The 17,034-nt window shown below is 39.0% G+C and overlaps 1 protein-coding gene across 5 annotated transcripts in view; it reads right to left on the reverse strand.

Annotated features, from left to right (window-relative positions):
• Positions 1-4,032: 4,032 nt before the first annotated feature.
• N4BP2L2 (NEDD4 binding protein 2 like 2) overlaps positions 4,033-17,034 on the reverse strand; it is a 75,199-nt gene continuing 62,197 nt past the window's right edge. For 2 of the 5 annotated variants that reach the window (XM_011223643.3, XM_011223641.3), the window contains exons 7-10: positions 9,923-11,676; positions 7,323-7,408; positions 6,286-6,329; positions 4,081-4,214 (exon numbers count right to left, since the gene is read on the reverse strand). In XM_011223643.3, the coding sequence (XP_011221945.2) occupies positions 6,306-6,329; positions 7,323-7,408; positions 9,923-11,676 (1,864 nt within the window). In that variant the 3' untranslated portion in view covers positions 4,081-4,214; positions 6,286-6,305. Of the gene's footprint in view, positions 4,215-6,285; positions 6,330-7,322; positions 7,409-9,922; positions 11,677-12,379; positions 12,455-17,034 lie in introns of all 5 variants that reach the window. The other 3 variants (XM_019798580.2, XM_034665048.1, XM_034665049.1) reach the window with 3 other exon arrangements.

Genomic DNA, 17,034 nt, shown 5'->3' on the forward strand with positions numbered 1-17,034 from the left:
AACACACACGACTCAAAAATAGTGATGCTTAAATGTAGGTATCCTCTATGTATGCTATCATACTTCTTATAAGAGTGTTTCTGCCCAGCCTCAAATACTACCTTTTTCATCCTAGACTTGCACTGTACAATACAGGAGCCACTAGCTACACGGGCCTCTTGAACACTTGAAATGCGGCTAGTGCAAATTGAGATTAAAATGCACGCTGAATTTTGAAGGTTCAGTATGAAAAAAAATGTAAAATATCTCAGTAATTTTTATATTGATTATGTGTTGAAATGATAATATGTTGGTATGTTGGGTTAATATATAACTAAACATAATATCACTTGTTTCTTTTTGCTTTTTTAGTGTGGCTACTAGAAAAGTTTAAATTACATATGTGGCTAGTGTATTTCTATTAGTGCTGCATGAGACCTCAAACCACTTCTATTTCCTTCTCCAGAGGGGGTCCCAGGCAATGTGGGATAGGGCACAGCTTTGGGGTCTAGAGGTTTTAGCATATGGAGTCTGCAGTGTCTGGCAGAGGGAACAACCTAGTAGAGGCTGAGGATTATGAGTGTGTTGCTCAGAAGAGGGTCTGAGCTAGGGACAGAGCTTTGGAAATCCTTGCCCTCTGAGAAGAAGATAGACAAATAGAGCAGACAGCTGAAGAGGGGGCCCTGGAGACACCAGCATTTAAGTACTGTGCCTTTGAAGTGGACCTGCCAAAGGAGAGTAGGAGAGAATGATCAGCGAAGCAGACAGAACTCTAAAATAGAGAGACATGTATGGAGGTTCAGGGAAAAAGCTTCAAGGAGGAGAAAATGGACAGCAGTACCTGAAAGTGGCTCTAGATGCTTTTCCTTTCTTTCGACCCCCACATTTAACTAGTCAACAAGCTCTGGCTGTCTTTTCTGATTTATTCCTGTAAACCACACTGCTTAAAGTTAGCTGTGTATCTGTTTCCCCCCACTAGACTGCTAAGTAGGAGCAGCGCCACCCTTGTCACCCCCAGATCTAACAACACAGCCTGACATTCAGGAGGTGCTCAATAATTGTATGTGGACCTGAACTACTTTCTCAATAGATAAGTGTGATCTTGGGATTTATTAAATATTAAGAATAAACAAAGATCATGATAATGTCCTCTAAGGAGTAAACAGTCAGTAAACATATTGACAGATCTGAGATCCACTTGCTATGAGCTGCATTCAGATCTTTGCTGGTTCTCTCTGGGTGACAGCCTCCAGAGATCTGGGCTACACCCGAGTCAGAGGGTCCCTGTGATAATACTCCTTAGTGTCCTCATTTCATCCAACCAACTTTTCAGCTCTAGGGTTCTGTTCCGTTTCTCGCTTACGTGATGACCAGCACGATCTTACTTTGCTGCACTAGGAACCATGACCATGACAGATGTAAAGAAAATTATAAGTCATTTTCAGCAAATGAAGAAACATTCAAATGTTTCTCTAATTACTACTGTTTAAAAGACATGGAAAAATAAGGAGGTGCCCAAGAAGAACAAGGAAAACCAAGAATTTAACCCTCAAAACTACAGCTCCAAATAACCCAGGATTTGGAATGCTTCATTATAAATGAGCCCAAGGTTTCTACCCCAGACATGCCAGGATGGCGGAAAGTCTGGGACCAAGATGGAGCTTCCGAAGCAGTCTAACCAAAGACCCGGGAACACAGTCAAACCAGTTAAAATATTTGGCAGCAGCTTTCCCAATTCTCTCTAATCCTATGTCTTCTCTTCCCCTATCAAAAATTTCCTGAATTTTTTTCCTCAAAGACAGTCAAATTGGTCTTATCCACATACATATTCCTCTTGTTATATATAAGTGGCATAAATGGAAAGGACCAGAAAGATGTCTACCTTTGGCTGCTTAGTTGTTTGTGTGGTGGACTCCTGATTTCTCCAGCAGCTCCACTGCACCTGCTGACACTTTCTGCACAGTCTGAGCCGTCAGAGATAGGACCCTGTCCTCCTCTCTACTGACACTTCTCCCTCCTGACTCTTCCTCATTCTTCCCCTAGAAGTCAGATGGAGGCTGCAGGAAGCTAGAAGTTAGGGGAGGGGAGACAAGGGAAGAGAAATAATGCAGCACATGGATGTCTACTCGGCTGAACTGACAGGGAAATGCAGGGACTCTGATAGCCTGGGAGAGGTCTGCCCTGCGGAATGTTCTCTGGACAAACTTGACTGTGCCTCTGCCTCCCACAACCCATCCCTTATTCTTTTTAGTGCCACACCCCTTCCCCAAAGTGAGGACTGAATCTTCTTTTCCACACCACCTGTTTCCCACTGTGCACAAGGGCTCCTGAGGACTATAATCTTTAAGGAGGAAGCCCAGGAGCAGGAGAAAGTAGCCCCAGCCCATTTTTCTAAAGCTCCATTCTGAAATTAGAGCAAGATAATAAAGACAGGAGAAAGCTGGGCACATTCTGGAACCCAGGTATGAGCCTGGATAGATGGTCAGCAGGTTTGCATCAGTATAGCATAGAGGTGTTTCAGAACTGGTCACTCCTCATGCCATAGTCATTGTTAAATATTTATAATACTACCCTTGGGTAAGGCATGGCAGTGTGGATTCTAATGTAGTCCCAAGAAATCCATAAATATCACCGATAAAGGCCCCAAAGAAAGCAACGATTTGCCAGATGCCAGAGTCCCCTCTGCAGCTGTCTATGCCTCGACACTAACACTGGTCGTCCTTCCCTGAAATCATCCCATCCTCGGGCAAGAGCAAGTCCAGTTTCACAATGGCTCTAGGAGCCTACAGAGAGAGCAAGACTCTTGAGGAGTTCAAGCAAACACTGGAGACCCTGGTCTCCATCTGGAACAGACCCACCATCTGGTAGAAAGATGAACTAAAGCTGTACGAAATGAGCATAAGGGGGAAAATAGAGCTATTTTTAAAAAGCCCTCAATTCCCAGTAAAGATGGCAGATGGAACACAAATATTTAATTGCCACTCCCTCTTTGAAACCCCACTAAAATGCTTTTGGGGGGGTTGTTTTGTTATTATATTTAAGCATAAACTGTAAGAAAAAAAGAAGATTACAGCAACGAAATTTTGGAAAACTAGAGAGCAAAGGCCAAGTGTTAATTAATTTGGCAAAAACAAACAAACAAAAACCCCTGACTTATAGAAAGCCGCGAGTCAACACAATTTACCCTGCATGACCCCTAAAATGTCAGGAACTAGAAGATTTGAGGCTAGAGATGAGGCTGTAAACAGGAAGGCTGGTTGAAAGTCTGTTTAAGAAAGGAACATCCAGAGTCAGGCAATTGCCCACCTCCTGGAGAACCCTGGCGGTAGATTCCCTGGAGATCAGACAGGATGGGTGGAGTAGGAGGTAAGATAAGACAGTCCGGGCTCCCTTTCTGACAAAAGGGGATTAAGAAAATGCCTACATGTTGAACAGTGAGTAATTGCCCCTCATTTCTATTTTTCAAATATGAGTTTTCATATTTGAAGTTTGTTAAATTCCACTAAACTAAAACAGAATTTAAAAAGATAGTTGCCTGTAGTATGGTGCAAATCCCACAATCCCTAACCAATATCCTTGAGGTCAGCTCTATTTCAGAATTCAGAAAGTGTGTGTTTGTTTTTTTGTCTGTGTACAGTATGTGTGTATGTGTATACATATATAAACTTACATTCTGAGTGGGGGCTGGGCAGCCCATAGTAATTTAACACATTAATATTTCTGCAATGAAATGTCTGAATGGACACATTAGGTAGGATAAATAAGGAGTAAAGTTAACCTGTTTGAGTCAAGTTTTGCTCCCAACTTAGTTTTAATGCTGAACATTTAAGAAACAAAACAAAACAAAAACAACTTTTCATTTTCAGAGCTTTTTGGATTTCAGCATTTTAGAAATGGAATCACAGACCCATACTTGGATGTAAGGCCTACCCTTCCACCATGATGCGATTTTTAAAATAAACTACTAACGTTTTTGGTGCCTTATTTTCTTCCATAAAACAAATTAAAGTAGGGCAAACATCTTCAAAATTAGATAATAAAATGTTCAAGTTGTTACCTCTTTTGTTGAGTTTTTTATTATTCAGAAAACTAATCAAGAACGGTTGGACAGATTATCCAAACCAATTTTGGTATCCCAGGAGTATAGCGCTGAAAATCATCCTTTGGGTGGGCACTGAGCACTCTTTCTTGATGGGTAGGATCTTCAACAGCACCAGGAAGACCGAAGAATTCAACTACAAACAAAACACAGGCCAAACAAGTCTAGACAAAACGGTGACCTACATGGAGTCTGCTGTCAGTTTCTCGGGTATTTCCCTCTTTATGCCACTCCCCTGGCATCTAGGTCTTTCCTCTGACCCCACAGTCCCCACACCCTGCCTGGTCCTGCCTCATATGAGAGGCTCAGGCTCCCTCACCGTTCCCCGCCTCCTGTCTCCAAATCCAAACCTGTTCTCTGCCCCATTCCCTGAGGATCCAGCTGTTTACATGAGAAAGTTAATAATAAGTACACTAATTCATGCAACTGTGTTACCAAGTTTACTGAGTCAATGTGTTGCTCTCCTGGATAACACAATTTCTGTTCTGCCTGGACATTTCAAACACAATGCTTTAACCCAAAGAGGTATTTAGAGAAAGGGAATTAACCTTCTAAGAGCCTATTATTTTTCAGGCACTATGCTATGTACTAGCACAAGTTGTTTTGCTAATCCTCATTTAATATTCCCATGCCAGGTTGCTGTTATAAAACTGTTTTTTTACAGGCGAAGAAATTGAAGCTCCGAGAGGCTGTCTTGTTTAAGGTCAGACAGCCAGCCAGCAGTAGCTTCAAGCAGGGAACCCATTCTCCTTCCAGCACTCTGCCCCACCTCCTTCCCCAGGCGACAAGAAAACACCCTGGTGACGGGCAGGAAGAGGATTTTGAAACAAGCAGGGACTTGGGGCTTCTAGAGCCAACCACATTCTCCTCCTATTTCCTTCTATACATTTCTATCTACCCCTCGAGGCCCACTAATCAGTACATTATGCCAGACACAAAACAGGGAGGCATGTTCTCGTAATTGTAAAAAAACCTGTCCATAGCTATAACGCCCATAAAGCTCCCCCACAAGAAAAGAGTAATAATTAGGGGTGACTGCTCTGCAGGAGAAGACCAGAAGGCAGTCTAGCATGAATGTGGAAGATGAATATAAAAATCAAAAGTATCATCCAGAAAGTGTCCTTGACACAAAACATCCAAATTCAGCAGCTGGAAATCTCAAATTGGCCACAGTCAAATATGTCCATGCTGGCTGCACGCAGCTGGTACCAGTGTCCCACTAGGGCCACGTGTCTCAAGGAGGGGGAGGGAAAACACTCTCTTCCTAACTTCAGTCCCAACATAAACTCCATGAGGGCAGGACTGTTTTCACTGCTAGAGCCTCTGGGTATACAACAGTGTCTGAATTGAGGTAACTCAATAAATAAATGTTGAATGAATAAATGAATTTCTTCACCTGCTTTCTCTGGAATTCCTCATGGCCTCTTATCCCTCCTCAGAAGACTACATTTATTCCACATTTTCCAGCGGTCCCTCCAAATCCCAGACCCTTCTCCCAAACCTTTAGTCTTTCTCCTTGCAGCAGAACCAGGTTTAAAAGAAACAAAAAACATTTTTACTGGGTATATGCGTATTTCCCGCTGAGAAATGGAAACACAGAAAACTCTTAGAAATAAGATTAAAAGGAAGAAAGAAAACATATGGTAAATGCAGAGTGCATTCAATTCTTATCAAATGCAGACACATATACACTAAAATCATAGCAGCTGTGTTTATTTCATAATTTAGGCATTTGAAAAAAAGTGCAATGTGTTTATTTTAAAGTCAGCCTCATGTCAAGTTTAAAATATAACGTGAGTCTATCTACATGTTTTACCTCCTTTCCTAGAGAATTTTTTAATATTTAAATATAACCTATATCCCTAATTCCCAGCTCTCATCACACAACAATCTGGGGCAGACGGGTGGGGGTGGTAATCCCTCATAAACTGGGTGTTGACAGAATGCTCTAAAATATGTTCTAACCAATCAAGTTGGAAAATAAATTTGGTAATAACAGTCTAAGCTTTGTTGTATTTCACAAAAAGATCTACATTTAAAGGAAATGGAAAATCACATGTGCAATGGCACACAGGGTTGCTATAGTAACAGACTACATTTTTTATATTTACTCTTCAATTGTGGTACATAGAGCTATTACAACCGAATAATGTCAACATCCACTTCCTTCTGAGCATACAGAGGTCTCTGGAATAAGTTGTACTTACGGTTCCAGAAATTCTCATTTTTAACCAATCTTCTTCTGTCTTTTCTAGAAATTGTAATTAAAATACATATAATAATGATTAATATTTGGAATTGGAATTAAGCTCGCATCATCATTTAACTCATGTAGGAATATTCTCAAAATGGCAAAAGAAACCTAATAACCACAAATGTCCATTTAAACATTTAAAATTTTGGGGTTGTGTATGAGTGTGTATGAGTGTGTGCGTGTGTGTGTGTGTGTGTGTGTGTGTTTGGGCAGCAACAAGTTCTCTATGGGGAGTGAAAAGAAATAAGAAGTTTAGAAAAATGTATTTGGTTTTACTAACTGGACACACAAAACAAATCTACTTTTCCCACACCTGTGCTTATATGAACAGTTAAGAAATACCTACTATCCCGAACTATATAATTTTATGTTTCACTAAATCTTGCTTTTACCATTTATCTCATAATGTACCCCTAGCATTGCCTCTGGGAACATTTAAATCACTACCAACTAATGTCAACTCTCTCCCCACTGCTGCCTTTTCCAGAATTTCTATTACCTTTCTAACCTTCCTCAGTCTTCCTCCCCCTACCTGGAAAATTAACAGCCTGTCAGAATAGTCATGTCTCTCACTATGGACCAACAGAAAACACCAAGAATGAGGTGTTTCCAAGTCAAATAAATATGAATCTAATGTGTAGCTCTTACTCTATCACAACAGGATAAGACTGAGGGCTCAAGAGGAGAAAAGACGAAATGAAGAAAGGGCTCTCCTAATATGGGCATGTCAGCCATCCACCGTCGGCCCTCACACCAGCCTCCACTACAGCAGTGTTGGGGAATCAAACACAGCTTTCTCTTAGGGACGAATTGAAAGAGCGTGTATTTTCCACCCATCCACATACAGTCTTTTCTCTAATTTAATACAAGGGATGTAGCCCTTCATATTACATTTGATGACCAGGTTTTCTCTGATTGTTTGTTGTTGTGTGTTTTTTTTTTAAAGGAATCAGTTAGAGAAGGTCTTCCTTGAGAGCCATAAATATATACCTCTACTGATGTCTTCCATTGCAGATAGATCATCTTCAGCGTCCCCCAGTCGAGAGAAACCACACAGTCATCAGGCAACAAAGATTCTGTGAAAATATAAAGGAACAAATTTCACCTCTAATGTCATACAGATTTTTACCCTAAATGTGAAGATATGCAAACATGATATTTAGACTGACATAATGGTAAAAGCCTGGTTTGGAAAATATTTCACTGATGGCTAAAGCAGGAGTTAAGTCTGTCCCGGGGATTTATTAGTAAACAGTATCCCGACTCAATGAAAATACTTATCTGTACATGCAAAATGATACATATCATAGCTCTTAGTCTCATTAAGTACAAATATATATATATATATCTCAATAGTGCATACATATTATATAATATTAAATGTACTACTATATATGTAATAGCTTCAAGTGGTACTGTCACAGGACATAGAATTTAGGCAGTCATCTTTTCTTGTGACAGGTATAAACAGTGCAACTATAGCAAGTTTAGTCTTCTTGCAAACTGTTCCTTCCACATAAGAGTGTCTGGGGGCAAAATCCTCACAGACAAATAAGATGGTCACAAATAAGTCCAAACACTGATACATACGTATCAGTCTTACCAAACCATACAAAATATTTTTCCTATACTCACATGTCCCTGGCAACATAGTAGTTTGGTTTCTTCAGGCCTGGTGTGCCTTTTCTATATAATCCCTCCTAAAGCTAAGATTCATTCGAGTTCCCTGACTCATTTATAAGGCCACTGGCCACAGATACATGAGAGCTTCACTTGTCCAATATGGCCGAACAAATCGGCAGAGTTTCCACTTAGAGTTTTCTCCTCTCCTTTTTTAAGCACGTGCCATATCCAAACGTGAAATTCTTTCCCTATATTTTTCCTTTCAGCCACATTTGTATGAGCACTGCTTATAATTCACTTCCACATTGAAGCCATCCCCCCAAAACCATAACCCCATATTCTTTCAACAATCCCTTAAGCACTGCTAACCTCGCTCATAAAATATTCATAAGCTTGTCATTTATATTTTCTATGTGCAATAATTTTGTTTTGTGTTAGTCTCGTCTCCCCATTTAGAAGGTAAGCTATTTGATGAATGAGGTCTATTTTCTCTAGAAAGCTTTCCAAAGCTTAATTAATGGATGCTTGATCGTTATTATTGATTATGATGGTATTGTGCGTTCAAGGGAGGACGAGGTTTAGAATCTTTTCACGCCAGTGCCTTCATGCTTTCTGATGCTGATCTAAGGCAGTGATTGTTAATCTTTTTGAGTCATGTGCTGCCACCCCCTCTCCCCCGCCCCAGAAGCTGATAAAATCTACGAACTGTAGCAGGAAAATGGTCCAGAATGACACAAAAATTTTTGTATGTAATTTTAAAATATAGACCTAGGACTAAGACCCCTGGCCTAAAATGACTTCATTCATCATTTAAAATTCCCTAAAGCAAATGCAGTTAAATTTTTTTAATTGGTGCATCTAGAAGGATAGCATATTGCAGCAAACAGTTTAAGATGTGAATATAGGCAAAGTTTACAAAAATGACAAATGTCATGCTAGAACCTGAAGAGCAGGTTGTGGTACTAATTGTGATCCCTCGCCCTGAGACTTAGCCAATCTCAGGTCTGGGTTCTGAGGACCAATTCTGTCCAGAACAGCAGGAATTTAGGAGCAAAATAAAAACCTCTGGAAGATAAGCTGTGAGACAAGAACAGGGCCCAAAGATCCTGATAGGTGTAGAAAAGAAAGAACATCAGGAAGATACAGGAGAACTGTGGGGATTGGAGCTTTGACTTCCCAGCTCTTACAATTTCTGTCCCCAAGGAAGGGGACACATTCAACCAGGAAATCACTAACACTCCAACTGATTTACAGATAAGGAAAAATGGGGATATGTGCTCCATTTCCTGTTTAAGACATTTAGCATCTTAAACATGTTTATTATTTAGAAAAAAATTACTTAGAGTTTTACTTAGAATGTTACAAAAACATTTTCATGTGTTTTAACCACAGGTGGGTTTTTCATTTCCGAAAACAATAGCCAGAAGGAATCTTTCAAGTCAACCAGTCAGACTCCTTCTTAATCTTTTCAGTATCTTTCTCAGATAGTTGTAAAACTTAAACTCAACTTATTTCAGATATTTTTTCATCATTTAATCTTCACTCTTCCCCTCTCTTTCCTATTCTCATATCTACGAGCCATACTGTGAATGAGAAAGAAAAGGGTCGTGTGCCAAATAAGGGAAATGCATGAAATAGAAAGATTAAATAATAAAAAGGTAACCCATCTCTATTTGTTACATAGTTACTATTTGCCTGCCTCATCCTTTGTTCTTCTCAGTGTCTATATATATCGAGAGTCCAAGGATTCTAAGTGTTCAAAGACAATGAAGACTGCCGGTCCTCTAGGCGGAGGTGGGCACGTGACTCTGAAGCACCATTTGCCATGGATTCTCTACTTCCACTGCTGAAAAGCATCATGAGATCAATACTGCATGAAATCACTAACACAAGATAGGAACACTTCAAAGAATTACTCATATATGTTAAACTGGACTTTTTATTTAGAGCGAATAAACACAATTTACCCATTGGAACTCCAGGGGATCCAAAAAGCTTTACTAGTTGAAAGGCAAACCCTTGTGATAATTGCAGCTCAAGGGAATCAAAGCCAATGCTCGTTAAATCTTGGTTATTCTCAGTTTGCAAGAACTGTGATGGCTTAGGTTCTTCCCATGTCTTCAGCTTCTCATCAAAACTTTCATTTAAAAAGTGAAGATCAGAAGTGACCCTAACGGAGTTCAAAGGATCAGGCTGGCTACTTGAAATTTCTGAAGAACTAAATCCTATGTCACTTAGTTGGTTATCTACTCTTGTCTGAGATTTGAAAGTCAAAAATGATTTCTTGCTTGTAAAAGATACCATCCGAAAGCTAGATGTATATTGTAGCACAAGAGAAGGAACAGGGTTTTTGTAAAAATATACAGAGTGTCTGTTAAACGGCAGGTAATGAGAATAAGATGGTCGACCAACATTTAGAGGAGGGTCTTTGAAAATATCAAAGTAAAACCATGATGGATGATGATTAAAGGTCATAAGTTTTTGTGTATTCTCCTCTTTATTATTTATTTCTGAAATTCTATCTTTTTCTTCTTCCAAAATAATTTTTAGTCCATGGCTTTCTGTTAACAAGCCACATCCCCCTCTTTCTTTTACATTGATATAGCTCTGTGCCAGTAAGTTAAAGTTTGGTGCCAAATTGAAAATTCTTTTCTCTCTCCTTTTCTTATTCTTTGCGGAGTGTAAGTCACTTTTAGGGATATCCAGTTTAGGCAAGCAGCTTCTAAAGATACTTGTTTCTGTTGCTATGATTGAATCTGTATTCTCAGTTGAAGGTGACAAATCTTCATTTTCTATCACTAGCTTCTCCTCTACCAATGTTTCTGGACTGCTTCCTGGTACTGAAGTTTCTTCAGAAGTGGAGATCAATGTAATCAATTGCCCCCGGCTGTCTGGAGAGGCCAGCTTTTGCCATCTATCCTTCTTTGGTCTTTGTTCATATATAAACTTATGAGGTCCCTCAGGCCAGCTCCCCAAACAGGTTTGTCTCTCAGAGCCCAGCTGTAATTCTTCATCAGATGGATTGTGTGAAAAAAAAGCCCAATAATTGTTTTTAGTTGCATTTACTCCTTGTTCCTTTCTTAAACCTTTATCTGAGGTTCTGGACCCACACTGAGGGTACAGAATTGTTTCATTCTGGAGTCTTTTATGTACTTTCTCTCTCTTCTGCATAAATGAGCCAGGGATGTCAGTGGATCTGCCCTGGATGTCTAATGCCGTGGGATGCCTATTTCCAGGATGCTTTCCTACCTTCGTGCCAGAGCAGTCATCACTTGCTACGCAGGAAAGATTCTGAGTCATTACTGGGCAAGTAACAGAGTTTTCATTTGGCATCAATGACATATTTAGAAACGAATCATCATTCTCTTTAGGGAGGTAATTTTTTGGTGTATTGTCCAGCTCAACTACAGATACAACATTTGGAAAACTATCTTCAGGATTTATGCTTTTCCATACTTCATCTCTGTGGCTGTTCACGAAATCTCCTTGTTCATTTCCCAGTCCACCAGTGCAGGTGCACGCCAATTCTCTTTTGGTGTCTTCCAAGTCTTCCTCTTCACTCTGAGATGGATCCTGATCTCCTAGCGTATGATAACTTAAGGTTTCAAATGAGTTTTCCCCCATGATTTTACTATGACTGTTCTGCTTTTTATTTCTTTTCCTGCTTCTCTTCTGTTTGGTTTTGCTGAGCCTGTGCCCAGTTTTCTTCAAATCTCTTTCTCTGAAATATAAAAGAATAAAGAACATTTATAACTAAATTGTTGTATAACACTAGCAAACTAAAACATTATATTCTTACTGTGCAAAATTACAAATCACTAGTATAAGAGATTCTGAAGCATTATGTACTTTGTAGTATATTTTTAAATTACTTTCAAAAAGAGAAAAACTAATTCTCTCAATTAAAAATGAGTATACTTTGAGAAAGTTACAAGTCATTTTCACATACTTGTTTCATAAACCAGTAACTTTATGAAAACTTAATATTTTTCTTAAGAAAATATTATTTATATATGCAAAAAATATATATATATATATCCTACCAATAAACATCTTGGTTTTCCTAAATCTTGAATTTTGAAAAGTGTAGCTGGTACAGTCACAGAATGGGACAACTGTAGTAGCTTTAATAGCTAAATTTTCAGTAGACATGAAAACTTTGGCAATTAAATTGCTCCATCAAATTACAAAGAACATTTGATGACAAGCAGCCAAGCCAGGGTTTGCAGATATGCTTCTAGTTGCCTAGCTGGCAGTGGTTCTAAAGGAGAGGTTCCACCATTACTTTGTGAGGTGTTTGTGTGTGAAGGCATTTTTGGTGGTCACAATGACTGGAGATGTGTCACTGGCACTTGGGACTGAGGCCAGGGACGTTTACCATCCTGCAATGCCAGGGGAAATTCCACAGTGAAAAATTATCCCACCTAAAAGAACAATAGCGTTCCCATTGAGCACACTGAAGTTCACAGTTCGCCTTAATTGAAGATAATCTTTTGATCCTAACAGAAAAAAGAGGATTTAGAACGTTTTCTAATGTAGAATATAAATATCGAGTTATCTTCTATAAGGTACAGATAGAGACATAGTAAAATGCAGTGGGGGAAGGACAACAGATACAGCTGGGGAAAAAAAAATCAGGATAGAGAACAGAAAAACAAACAAACAATTAAACAAGCAAACAAACATGGAAGCCAAAAGAGATAATGAGGAAAAAATTCGGTTGATTGGCTGGTGTTGGACAAAGGAACTTGTCAAATCCACCCCTGGCCCATTCCATCCCATGCTGTCAGGCAATTTTCAATAGACAGGAGCCCTAAACAACTTGTTCTTTATCACCAAATCGCTCTTGTCCTTGTTTACACGTTCCTGGATATTAGCGTAGAAAGAACATTAGGAAAAGCTAAATTACTGAGAAGCAGTTGTGATGGGACTTCTATAAAAAGGATGTCAAGTAAAGAATGCCAGCTTTGACAGTAACTCCTCCTGGTCAGTTCTAGCTGATTGCAGTGACAGCTTTAACGGAAGCCTAAGGTGCAGGAAGTTAATGAGACTCATACTGCAGACTAGCATGTTACTCTAAAAACAAACTTCACTCTCTTTGCCCAAGCATGAACCATCCCATTGCCGGGAAAGAAGGAAAGGAATGGGTAGAGCTTGTTGCCTTATATACTGGAGTAAATGGTAATATACTGAGGACTTTAGACTGATGTCAGGACTGATGATTCTGTGGAGATGAAAGCACTTAATGTATAGCTTTAAGCAGCTCTCCACAGCACAAGGCAAGGGAGCCCTAACTGACGGAAATGGGGTTACTAGATATGTATCATCACAAAAATGTTTATAACTCCCAATGCTATCAGGAATTCTAATGTCCACAATGTGACTTTGAAAACTGACTTGAAAAAAACAAACTATTCATTGCACACTTGCTATGTATTAAGACTAGTTGCTTTATATGTACTAACTTACCTAATCTTCACAACAATGATATTCAGTAAGGCAAAAGCTGGTCTTTTTTTTTTTAATAATAATTTTTTATTATGTTATGTTAGTCACCATACAGTACGTCCTTAGTTTTTGATGTAATGTTCCGGCAAATGCTAGTCTTATCCCCATCTCAAAAAGGCAACTGAGAAAAGAGAAATTAAAGAATTTGCCTAGCTACATCCACTGTGGAAAACATTATAGAGATTCCTCGAAAAATTAAAGATTGAACTACCATATGATCCAGTAATTCCACTGCTGAGAATACTGAGAATATATCCAAAGGATACAAAAACACTAACTCAAAAAGGTATCTGCACTCCCATGTTCATAGCAGCATTATTTACAATAGCCAAGACAGAAACAACCAGTCTATTGAGAGATGAAGAGACAAAGAAGCTATGGTGTATGTATACAATGAAATATTATTTTGCCATTAAAAACAAGGAAATCCTATCGTTTGCAACAACATGGATGGACCTTGAAGGCATTATGTCAAGTGAAATAAGTGAGACAGAGAAAGACAAATACTGTAGGACCTCACTTACAATGTGGCATCTTAAAAACAAAACAAAACAAAAAACCAAACTCATAGAAAAGGAAATCAGAGTTGTGGTTACCATATGTGGGAGCTCTCATCACGAAGGATTTTCTTTCTTTTTTTAAATTGCATCTATGTGACATGATAAATGTTAACGAAACCTATTGTGTTAATCATTCAACAACATACATAAATCAAACCATCATACTATACACCTTAAATTTATACGGTGATGCCAATTATTTCTCAGTAGAACTGGAAAAAGAAAGAAGAATTTGGCCAGTGTCACATGGCTACTGGCAGGATTCAGACCAAAGGTGATGGTCTCTCAGAGTTCACACTCTGACCATCATGCAAAACTACCTCTTAATTCAAGAAGAGGATTTTATAAAAACACTTTCTCTCACTTTCTTCTCTTCTTCCTTTCATCTTCAAATTGTCACATATACATAAACACAGATATTCAGCTGGTAAGGGCTGAGTCCTTCCCAAGGAAACAGCCGTTGGGCCTTGACTCCTACTATCACCTAGTAGTGACTTGAGAGTTTTCCCTTGTCCTCTCTCTTTCTGAATCAAAGCAAATAATAAACAACAACAGAAAGTAAGAGGAGGTGGTGTGGAGCAGAACCCATCTCCCTAATCAGCCTTTATGTCAAGGCTCCGTATGAGCAATAGGTAGATGGCCTAAAACTTAGACAGGCAAATGGGCATAGGGGTCTTCTCCTGGAGTTTATTCATTTGTCACGGGGTGGAAGTAGTGAGAAATGATCACATTCTGGTTATATTTTAAAGGAAAAACAAGCAAGACTTGAAAATAAATTGGCTAGAGAGTATAAGGAAAAGATCAATTATGAGTAAAAGGATTTGGGCCCGAACAATTGAAGGCATGAAGTGGCCATTTACTGAGACATAGAAAGAAGCCTATGAAAGATATGGGTTTGGAGACAGAGTTGCCAAATCTGTTGCCTCAAAGTTCAGTTCAGAGTTTAAACCAATAAGCTAATCTGTCCTTACAGCAGAGTTTAGAAAGTATAGATGAGGGCTTTGCCAATATTCCTCAAGGGTTCTTTTGTTTTTTGAATGGATTACAATCTGCTAGCTACTTAGAGAAAGGATAGTAGAAACCTGCTAATGATGAAAATTCATGATGCCTGCCTGCAGAGAAGTTAACATGGATCATGAAAGAATGAACTGTCTTAAAAAAAAAATAAACTATCAAAGTCTGGGAGATCAGGCAATTTATTAAGGTAGTTTGCTGAAAGAGTCAGTCAAAGGAGACCTTAAGGATTGGAATTTCAATTGAAAATACAACACAATACCAAGAAGTATGAAAATCAGAAGACGGACTATGCAGGGAAGTGTGCCTGCGACTTGTACTATTTCTGTACCATGAAGCTCTATACAGCTACCATACTTATTCCAGTACTTGGACCAGGCCTTCTGGAAAGGAAACACAAACCAACAACAGACTTGTGAAGCAGTTGGGAGAGAAGAGAAGGGGTGGTGGTGGTGATAGCTTCCGTTACAATGTGTATGCATGGGAGGTGGCTAATCAGTAGACGTATTTATAAAGTGTGGGAGGCTCATCAAACCTGTGCCAAGGCTCATTAAGCTTGATCTCATTTGTGCTGATTCATTTAGGGATGAATGGCACCATTAAAAGAAAAGAAACATCACCACATAAAAGTTAGTCAAGAAGAAATCAGGAGAGTTGGAGGCACAGGCTGTAGCTTTGGAAAAAAAGGAGTGAGTAGGAAATGAACAAATTGTAACACATCTCTGATTAATAATAATATTTTGTTTTCCAGATGGTGGTTGAGAATCCAAGCTCCTGGGTAGGAGCTTAAGAATGAGAAAAAGAGTGCTCAGACACAAGCTAACCTGTCCAAGTGAACTGTGACAGAGCTGAGAGAACATCCACATAAAGCCAAAACTAACTACTAGGGAGAAAAAAAAAGGTATGGTAAGTGCCTAAAGTAAGGGGCTAAAACCAGTATTTTCTTTCTTCCTTTCTTTTTCCTTCCTTCCTTCCTTCCTTCTTTCCTTCCTTCCTTCCTTCCCTTCCTTTTTCTTTCTTCCTTTCTTTTTCTCTTTCTTTCTTTCTTTCTTTCTTTCTTTCTTTCTTTCTTTCTTTCTTTCTTTCTCTTTCTTTCTCCCTTCCTTTCCTTTCCTTTCCTTTCCTTTCCTTTCCTTTCCTTTCCTTTCCTTTCCTTTCCTTACTTCTTTCTTTTTATATTTATTTATTTGACAGACAGAGTGAGAGAGAGAGAGCACGAGCAGGGGAGGAGTAGAAGGAAAGGGAGGAGCAGATTCCCCACTGAGCAGGGAGCCTGACTCCAGGCTCCATCCCAGGATTCTGGGATCATGACCTGAGCCAAAGGCAGACACTTAACTGACTGAACCACGCAGGTGCCCCTAAAACCAGTATTTTCAATTGCAAAGGCCTATATACTAATTCATGAAGCATGAGTAATAAATGAAGTAAAACTCAATTAAAACACAGATTGTAAAAAAGAGTTTGCACAGCTTTTTGGAATGACTGTAGTCAAACAAATCCAGATCTAGATCCTAGTCCTGGTTCAGTAATAAGCTAGTGGTGGGGATATTGGGCAAAGCAGATCTCTCTTCTAAAATGGGGATAACATTACCTCCTTGTGGAGTTGTAAAGTTTACTAATATGCATCCTCCTAAATGACCTCTACTTAACTGACATGGCAGATTTAAATAATTCTCTCCATTGCCTCTGTACAATATAATGACTGATGCCAATGGTACAAAAAAATGTTCCCAGCTAAATGTCTGCTTTCTAGTACCACCACACCCTTCTGCTCCCATTGTTTAGGGCTGTATATTTATAAAGAGACAGATGAGTTTGTTCCCAAGTCTGTTTATACTAATTGTAATTGTTACTATAATTATGTGGTTTGATTAAACACTATGTAAACATTACATCAACCAGTGGAACAGGAATACAACAAAGTTTCAATAAAAAAATTAAATTGAAGCAACTGACTCAATAAAGAATGAGGCATTAAACAGTTATCAAATGAAGTG

Source organism: Ailuropoda melanoleuca, chromosome 7, assembly GCF_002007445.2.
Source record: "Ailuropoda melanoleuca isolate Jingjing chromosome 7, ASM200744v2, whole genome shotgun sequence".
Classification (NCBI taxonomy): domain Eukaryota; kingdom Metazoa; phylum Chordata; class Mammalia; order Carnivora; family Ursidae; genus Ailuropoda; species Ailuropoda melanoleuca.